Here is a 10,178-nt window from a genome sequence, read left to right on the forward strand (position 1 = left end):
ATGCAGGTCTAACATGAAGGCAGGTGGTTTCCACAGGTACAATCAAACCAGGTTTAGCACCTACGCGTTTCAATGTCCTTCTGACATCTTTTTCATGGTGGACTTCAAAGAAGACTCACAATATGGGACCACTGCAGTATCTAGCAGAGTGGCAGAAGCCAGCAATGTGACTGGATGAGCCTGATGTTTCTGCAGGGAGCTGGCTGTGTAGAAGCCGTCATTACAGTCACTGACCCTGACATCGTTAGACCATGCCCCTAAGCCAAATCGGCAACCACGCTCTGGTGTTTTACCCACTTAATATTTGCAGGCACCCCTTGAAAACAGGTGTTTTGGTGAGATATCTGATAAATGTTATATGATAGTGCATGAGGCATGTGACATTTTGCAGTATGACATATTATGGTTTAGTATGAATTCAGAAACATACATAATTACAGCTTATTTGACGATCATTTGCCTATTTGCATTTTCACCCATTTTGGGTGAAGGGATCAAAATTTCACTCCTGGTTATGGGTAGCGCTGAACCGATCGTGTGTAGTGCACCCGTCTGTGCAGTCCAGGCACAGGAGGAAGCCATTCATGCATTCATACCCGGGAAAAAAGAACCAATAGAGGAAACCGATGTGCAAAGACTGTTATGGTGTATACACATGTGATGATCAGACGATCAGATATCATTGTCTGATCATCCTGCATGTGCTGGATGTTCGATATTGATCATCCAGCAACTTGTACCAACCCCCTAACGACGTAACGATCGCGGGTCCCTGTAGTAAACAGGCTAACCTGGTCGATATCGATATCGACCGTCCGTGCCCGTGCATCGAGCATCATTTGGTCGTTAGAAGGGGTTAAAAAAAGGACTATATAAATGATCAAATGATATCGTTATCGTTTATATCGTCCTTTTTATCTGAGCGTGTGTTTGCACCATTACAGGCTGTTACTGGAATCTAAATGGCTGCATGTTGCCACATATGGCCCGTGCAGGGGTGTAGCGAGGGTGGTTCCAGTGGAGCATGAGCTCCGGGCGCCAAAATGGACAGAGGGTGCCATCCAGGGTTCCAGAATTCTAAGAAGGGAGCTTCCCATAGGTGTTTCCACTCCAGTGACAGCTGCTTGTGGCAGTAATTGCAGTAATAAGCTGTGCACCCTGTCAAATCTCACTCTAGCACAGGTATGCTGTCAATTTAAGTTAAATAATCAGAATATATAATACAATCTCCTCTAGTGCCTTATAACAATGATCCAAAAGAAATAAAGGTCAGATCCTAGGTGCTATACATAAATAAAGCAGTGCCAAAGGAGCTACCCCTTAATGTCAGATAGTGCATCAACAAAGCATTCCATTCCCCCAATGGGACCTCAATGCCCAGCGTGATACTGATACTGTTTGCTGTTTTTCTCTTCACTTCAGTATTCCCCTGCAGGCTGGCCATACCCCACTAGCACAGTTTAGTACAGGATGGGGGGGCGCTATGACTTGCACTTTCTCCGGGCGCCATGGTTCCACGCTACTCCTCTGGGCCCGTGGGACGTATTTTTGCCCACCACTGCTACATACAGAAAATGGTGGATGCATACCTAATTTGCCCTAAAGTATTTCCACCTCACTTGGCAGGAGAAGATTGACCAGTGCCAAGAATTACAAAAATGTAGTAGTGAAATGCTTCTATTCCTTTGTGCGCATTGTCTGAGCATGTGTTCAGTAATGCCAGTAAAATATTAAATTGACCCAAAATTTTGGTCATAATAGTTTATTTTTTATGCATATTGAATATTTATTGACTTAAATAACGTAACTTAGGAGGGCCGTGTCAAACTTGACCTCAGCACAGGTAGTTTGCAAATCTGAGCAAAATAAGATTAAGTTTTGTAAAGCAAGATCATTAAAATTAAATGAAGCAATGGACATTTTTTAGGAATGACGCACATCCATTTCCCCTTCACCAATACACTTGAATTTCCACCAGCTCAGGGCTAGTAGAGATTGGGACTTGTCTCTTTAGCTGTAATGGGGTGCAATTATGCAGCACCCATTTCCATTACTTTTAGTAGTACATATCTATGTGCAGCTTGTGAAATATAATAGAAAGCTTCAAGAACTAAAAAATTAACACACACTAAAGACAGTCTATATGATGAAACTGAACATTTCATAATTTTAGGAGAAAAATGTAAATGTTTTATTTAATGAGATGGTAGATTGTAAAGTGATAAGAAGGTATGGAGGGTACACACGGACAGATTTTCTGGAAGATATGAACAATGACGATTGTAAAAATCATTACATCGTTCTTATCGTTGACATGTTTGACATGCATCGACGAACGAGGCGCGTGCCCGCATGTCAGATAACAATATCTGAAATCGACTGTGTTTGCAGTCAGATTTGGACGATTTCATTCATTTAAACACTGTCAGAAATCGTTCATCGTTTATGAAATCGTTCATGAAATCGTCAAAATCGTTCATCATTATCGTTATCGTTCATCATTATCGTTATCGTTCATCGTTATCGTCCATCGTTATCGTTATTGTTATCGATGATCTAGCAAATCTGACTGTGTGTATGCACCATTAGACTGTGATGTGATGTTTACATTTTCCCACAAGCCAGTTGACCTACAGTAGGTGCACTTCTATGTTGAAGAGGCATCTCTAAAGACTTGCAAGTAGGCACACACCTTGATGTGTGCTGGTTGGTCCAGAGAGGCAGGTTATAGTCAATAGATCTACATGAAAAATTTCGACAATGTCTAGATAGACACCAGATGTTAGACAGACAATAGGTTGACAAGTACAAAAGGTCAACATGGTCAAAAAATCGACACACTAAAGGCCAACATGGAAGAATGTCGAGAGGTACAATGGTTGACAGGGTCAAATGGTTGACATGAAAATGGTCGACATACAAATTAGGGTTAGGATTAGGTTTAGGGACTTACTGAGGGTTAGGGTTAGACACACCCTGATGGTTAGGGTAAGGCACTTACCCTGACAGTTAGGGTTAGGCATCAGGAAAGAAGGTTAGGGTTAGACACTTACCGGAGGGATAGGGCTAGGCACTTGAAGGGACGGTTACGTTCAGGTACCTACCGCAATGGTCAGGGTTAAGTACCAGGAGGGAGTTTTAGGGTTAGGCAACAAGGGGAGGGTGAAGATTAGAGTTAAAAAACAAAAAAATTAATGTACCGACCATTTTCGCGTCGACCTTTTGACCCTGTCAGCCATTTGCACCTATCAACCATTTGTACAAACTTAGGCTGACTGTCTATCCCCAGTGTCTTTCTGAGCTAGTTCCCCAGTACATCTGACTTCCCTCCCGTACAAGCTGCTACCAGTCTCTAGCAGTTCTTACGTCGGCCAGTGTCCTGTTCCGGAGCTCCAGAGAGAGATATTGGTCCGAAACGCAAAAGTGGGTGAGACTTGATACTTTTGGGTGACTGTAGGAACAAAAGGCTGGAGGACTGAAAAATGAGGGAGTTGGTGTCCGGGACCTACAAGCTCTTTTTGTGATTTCCAACTGAAACCTACCGGTATTCCTTGCACAAGTTACCCAAAGTTGTATTGCATCATAATGGGAATGCTATATGCTTTTTATTCTTTATAGAGTGTGAGTGCACTGTTTAAATAAAAGCTGTATCTCTTTAAAACATTATTACACTATTTTGGCTGTTTTCTGTTTATATTTGAGAGTCTAATTGAGAGAACCCAGTGTGAAGCATATCTATATGGAGGAGAAAGAGTTCCCCTCTGAAAAAGATATTTGCTGGAAGTGAAAGATAAAATTTACCCTTGGATTTAAAAGAGAGTAAGAAAAATTTTATTATACTCCTAAAAGTGGATTGGATATATGGATTCTGTTGTGTGTAAATAACTGCACCAATGTGGGACTATTTTTTGTTGTATCTGACCATTTGTACATGTTTACCTTCTTCCGTGTCGACCTTTTGTCCCTGTCGACCTATTGTCTGTCTAACATCTGGTGTCTATTTAGACATTGTCGAACTTTTTCATGTAGATCTATTATATCTTACCCCAGAGAAGCGCTGTCATAGCATTTTTCAGTGTGCACCCTAAACACATAGCCAATCACAAGTTTGTTTTTTGTAATAGCCAGATATGAAATGCAGTCAATGCAAATACTAATACACTGATTTAAACCGGTAAATTGGTATACTGGTTGTTTTGTTAGTAGAAACAGTGATAGAATTTTAATGATATTTTTTGGTGAATTGACACCAATCAGTGCAATTAGACTTTATGGGGATTTAAACATTTATATAATTTAGGGAATCATCACACACAGTGGAGAAAATTTGGAACATACAGAATATTTATTAAAAAAAATGTAAAAAAACTTTGTAAACAAAAAACGTGGCAAAGCCGTAAAGATTAGCTTTCTGTATTGTATATCTGTAAAACATTATATGAACCTAATAGCATTTTAACTTAAACAATTTAGATGACTCAAACTGGATTAGAAGCTGGGAACTTGATGAAAAAGTTACAAATGACAAATATAGCAGGATAATTATCCTGTATAGAGAATGCAGAACATTCATATACTAAATATAATGCTTCTACATTCCACACATTTTATTATACGTTTTATACTGTATGTATACTGTAAATCACTATACAATATACGTAACAAAAAAATCACCCAACCATTCTATGGTACTAATGGTCTGAAATCACAGAAGGCAAATTTTGGTCAATTTATTTGCTATGTACTATAAGAAATCATTTGTACAATTGTTTTCCATGATCTTTATAACGCTTATAACATTATTTAATTGGAATTTTACTCAGTTACCTAAAAGTTGTGAAAGATGATTAAAGTAACACAAATGGTAACTTGCTTAATCCCCTTCTTACATAACATATCCTGATTGAAATAACGGTCAGTAGTCATCATATAGGAACTGAAAGTGCTGTATAACATACTAGCAATACTCACTGTTACTGTAGTGTATCTGTTGTGTGCTGCAGGGGCAGAAAGTATTCCAGCAATGCTCATGTACTGCTACTCCGGTCTCCCTGTGATACTCAGTGACTAGTACATTGCTGCCCTCCCACCCATCCTGCCTTCTTAATGCAGTACAAGAAACATGAAACTGCTGTTTGCACAACTAAAACTACAGAATTGCTGCAGCCAACCTTATTACTGTACAGAATAACTGATTCATATGCAGTGCCTCTGACTGCAAAATTGCATTGCTCACTCATAGACCTTTCAGGTCAAAATGTCGGGTTGCACACGGGATTTTGAATGTGGGTCCAACATGGCTCAGACCCCTTTCAGACAGGTGGCTTAATCCCGGGTGGGCCACGTCGGTGCAGTGCCAGTGCTTGGAGATGAGATGCTGTGAGTCCTGGGTCGGATGACCCGTGTTACCCGTTTACACTGCATCGCAATCCAGGTAGATCCCAGGTTCAACCCTTGTAACTACCCGGGTTGGAATGCCGTTTTTTTAAGTACCCTTTCAGACTAAGCAAAAGCTGCTTGTCTATAAGGGGTATAAGTGATACCTGATTTTAGCTTGTGTTGTTACTGTTTCTTTTAAAAAAAATACTTTACTTGCTAACCCAGAGGTTACTAAACACGGTCCTCAAGGCACCCTAACAGTCCAGGTTTTTTTGTATCCATGCTTGACCACAGGTGACTTAATTAGCACCTCAGTCAATTTAATTTATCCACCTGTGCTCAAAAATGGATACCTCTAAAACCTGAACTGTTGGGGTGCCTTCAGGACCGCGTTTGGGAACCTCTGTGCTAATCAATCAAATTTGACAGGTGCTTCATATTACACTCTCACACGGTATAACTAGAAATATGCAAAATTTACTAAGCTGCCCAGTGAGATAGTTGTAAATTTGGCCATAACATTTTACACTTTGCACGAGTGATAAAACTTCTTGCGTATGATAATTGTGCTCCAGCCGATCAGCACCCAACGGTAATCTGTTTAGAAAATGACAATTGGGAGCTGATTGCCTGGAGCACCATTTACCATACGCAACGAGTTTTATCACTCATTGTAAATGATAAAACCAGTGACGTGCAGAGAGGTAAACGACTGAGGAGGCACTCGCTAGTATCAGAGCCAGATTTACAGATACATATATTTATAATATTTTCTTACATTTTTTCTTATCATCTTTATAGTCAATACTACTTAAGTATGACAGGAAAGGCTCTGCTAACCTGCCTCACATGACCGCACATCACTGGATAAAACTAGTTGATAAATAAGTGTGGATGACTGCATATAAAGTATGATTGTTTAAGTGTGTACCTAGTTTAACTCGTCTTTCCCTGTGACACTCCAACTGTGCTCTTCTATACATTACTTAAAACTGTTTTAGTCGCGTTATACACCACCCTCTAGTGGTCACTAAATAATCTGCAATAGGCAGAACAAAATGTTATCACTGAAAATGGATAGTTATTATTCTATTAAGGTCAATCTTCTGTACAAACACCCTCAGATGGATCTTATTATGTCAGGCATGGTAAGTCTCCAGCAGCAGACTGTTACATAAGCAAAGTTATGCAATCCTAGCATGATTTACTGGGAATCTAGCTTTTCCATGCTATTAGCCAAGGGAGAAATGCAATGCAGGCAAGTATAGGCAGATACCAAGTGACAGGGGAAGTTATTTCCTGCCCTTCCAATAAAATATATTAGTCACCAAAACGACAAAACATATTAGCAAACAGTTACATTACATTACTGACATCACTGGATATGACTGCAATCAGTGCTATACAGTAACATTATTTGATACTATATATAACCTTCTGCTCACTGATAAATATCACACACTACATCCCTTTTGTACAAGTTACTGCACGTCACTCCCTTAAACACTGGGAGATTGGGCACAATAAGTGATCCATTTTTGTTTATAATGGGTATACATGGTAAAGCTATAGTATAGTAACTAGCAGTCTATATAATAAAAAAATAATAATTATGATTGACATGATAACAGTTCCTAGGTTTTTAGTATTAAATGGGTTATGAAGGGCTAGAATAACACTTCACAAGTATAGCATTTTCAGCTCCTAGAACTTTTATTTTGCAATATAGAATTTGAATTTGACATAGAAAGATAGAATTTGATGGCAGATAAGAACCGCTTGGCCCATCTAGTCTGCCCTTTGTAGATAGCGTTTAACTAAAAATGTGTGTCTGCCAAGACTGCAGGCTCATGAGGATTCACAAAATTATTATTATCAAACCATATTAATAGTTTTTCTATTTACTTTCATTTGGCACCAAAAAGCAAGCAAACATTACCCTATATTTGGAGTGTACAGTACATGTATTACATCACAATAGTATCTAGTTTTCTGTTTAGTAAACATTATGCCCTGCCATCAATTTACTGTCCCATGCTACAATGATGAACAATGTTACGATGTAACCTATTGTACATCTGTATGTGCAAAAGAAAAGGAAGTGAATAACACAAGTAACAGGCAACATTAAAGTAATGTGTCATACTCATTACTGCGTATTTGTGTCGCTTATATCATACTTAAAGTTAAAGGGCTTTTCTTATAGTGTTTAACAACTTTATTGTCATATAATCCAAAGTATTTGATGGTTTCTGCTGCTACTATGATGAATAAAAAGTATTTTTAATTATTCCGTCATGGTAACATTTGTGTATTACAAGCAATGTATAATTTATTGAACCATGAGATGTCTATACAATGTAGTTCTGTATTTCATATCCATTAGTTTTATGCATAGTTACCATTGGCGTATCTAAAATGGATGCAGGGTGTGTGATGCACACGGGCCCCTTGGTCCTGGGGGACCCACACTACAACACCCTGCACCCATATATTACAATACTTACCTCTCTGAAGTTCCGTGTTATCCTTGCAATGTAGACAGAAATCACCGGATAAATGGTGTGATGGGCACTTTCTCTGTGATTTGGGAATGCGCAGGACAAAAAGTCACCAGGAACATAGTGGGGGCGCCATGTTCCCGGAACAAAGCCAGAATCTACTGCGCTGCGCTACCAGTGAATAGGGGGCCCCCATGGAGGCTGCACATGGGCCCCTCCTCTTTTAAAATGCCCCTGATAGTTACAGTTAATTCAGAGGTCCTAATATTACTCCATTTTTCACCCCAAGGTCTACTGATTCTCCCCGACTCCCAGCCCTAACAAGGCCCTTTACAAGATCTCGTTGGGATTTGACCCTTTTTTGGATTTCTGCCACTGTCCCCTCCAATAGTTTTGCTACAAAGCCTACCCCAAAAACTCTAAAAAGGTCTGAAGCCGCAAAGGCGTAGAGTAGCGGGTTGACACAGGCACTGAAGAAGGCTAAAGCAGTAGCCCCAGCTCTGCTTTTTTTAACAGCTTTTGTCAGTTTCTCAGATATACTTCCTGAGGTCAGGTTGGCAGTCACCTGCATTGCATTGACCACATGGTAGGGAAGCCAAAGGATGGCAAATGTCAACAAAATGAAAGCAATTAACTTCTCGATCCTTGACTTTTGTCCAAACCGACTTGATTTCAGCTTGATTAACACCAGCATATAGCTAAAACATACCATAGGAAAAGGAAGCAAGAAAGCCACCAATGTCTCAAAGGAGTAGTGGAAAATAGCCTCTCCACGGCTGGCATGGCAAGGCTCACAAATCTTGACATTCATCTCTCGGCTTTCAATCACCTCTCTGAAGGCAAATGCTGGAATGGCCAAGGCCCCTGCGAGGAGCCATATGGCTAAGAGAACTTTTGTTACCACTTCCCTTTTACGGAAAGACTGAGCCACATACGGACGGAAGACTGCTAGGAACCGATCCATGCTCATTAAAGCAATGATAAAAATGCTTGCATACATATTAAGGCAGCAGAGGTAATATGCCAGTTTACAGATACCTCTACCAAATATCCAGTTCTGCTGGGCCAAAAATATTATAAAAAATGGAGTGAGCAGAAGGACTGTCCCATCAGCCATCGCCAAGTTAAGGATAAGAATGCATGTCACAGATTTCTCTCTGCCTTTCATTTTCCATAAGATGCTCCAGATAATAAAAGCATTCCCAGGTAAACCCAAGGAAGCGGCCAGACCCAGAAATATTGCTCCAGAGAGGCGGGAAGCCTGGGAACTCAGGATGGTGTCATTTCCATAATTATTGACACAGTGGTTCATTTTTGAAACAGCTTCTCCTAAATGGGGTAGAAAATCAAAAGGTAAAAAGATAAGGTTTCCATTGCAGAAGAAAGCAGACTAACATTATATCAACATGTGTCAGTATACTTATTAAAGGTAATAAGCCCTAAAATGCTGCTAAAACTGAAGAATTTAGGTCTAACTGTTAATCAAAGCATAATACCTGGTGATGACTAACTCAGGAGGTAACGTTCACCATTATTATTGTTAAAAGAATATACTTTTTCAGGTTTTTTTATTATTTTAATTTAATTTTTTATGGGAAGCTGGCTCATGCATGGGCTGACTGGCAACTGGCTATCCAGGCCAGTGCCAATGTCAATGGTAAGCTGTGCATGCCACGCTGCCCTGGTGACTTTTTCTTAGAAAAAGCCCAAACAAAAACAACTTTACAATGAGCAGCAATTGAAAATGTTCTTTTAGGATTGGCCTTGATTAATAGACTCCATCATTTAAATGTACATAGAAACACTATCAAGCAGTTGTGCAATCACCCTTATGGAGCATATTTAAAAAGTCCTGTAAAAGCCTTGAAAATTGTCATTCCGTTTGGAAGCTTTTTATGGGGCTTCCAGGATCATTTTACTTTTGGGTTCGGAGTCTGAACTTCGGACTCAGGGGGTCATTCAGACCCCCTCGTGAGCGGCAGTACGCGCGGGTCGATGTTCCCCCACTGCACATGCGCATGACGGAGGGAGCTCCGTCGTGCGCATGCGCGAGACCTGGCGAGTGACGGGCTCTCCATCGCTCCGGGTCTCGCACCAAAGGGGGCGTGCTGTCGATGTTGATTGACAGCACGCCCCCATGGGAACGCCTACCGTCTCAAGCCGGCCCCACTGACATCACTAGTGATGTCGGTGGGAGTGATTTTGTCTCTGATAGAGCCAAAATCACTCCAGGGCTTGCGGGTCTCCGTCGCAAGCCCGATGGTCGCGATGGTCAAGACCATCGCGACCATCATCATG

General features: G+C 40.5%; 2 protein-coding genes across 3 annotated transcripts in view; both read right to left on the reverse strand.

The window, feature by feature from the left end:
- The window catches only part of LOC148526540 (leukotriene B4 receptor 1-like), a 28,418-nt gene extending 23,363 nt beyond the window's left edge, over positions 1–5,055 (reverse strand). The window contains exon 1 of one of the 2 annotated variants that reach the window (XM_088469937.1): positions 4,972–5,055. In XM_088469937.1, coding sequence (XP_088326063.1) covers positions 4,972–5,031 — 60 coding nt within the window. In that variant the 5' untranslated portion in view covers positions 5,032–5,055. The remainder of the gene's footprint in view (positions 1–4,971) is intronic. The other variant, XM_088469938.1, reaches the window with a different exon arrangement.
- LTB4R2 (leukotriene B4 receptor 2) overlaps positions 4,716–10,178 on the reverse strand; it is an 8,581-nt gene continuing 3,118 nt past the window's right edge. The window contains exon 3 of the mRNA XM_088469939.1: positions 4,716–9,209. Within this exon, the coding sequence (XP_088326065.1) occupies positions 8,128–9,192 (1,065 nt within the window). The 5' untranslated portion in view covers positions 9,193–9,209 and the 3' untranslated portion in view covers positions 4,716–8,127. The remainder of the gene's footprint in view (positions 9,210–10,178) is intronic.

This window comes from Taudactylus pleione, unplaced genomic scaffold, assembly GCF_031769625.1.
Source record: "Taudactylus pleione unplaced genomic scaffold, aTauple2 ptg000095l, whole genome shotgun sequence".
Lineage (NCBI taxonomy): Eukaryota > Metazoa > Chordata > Amphibia > Anura > Myobatrachidae > Taudactylus > Taudactylus pleione.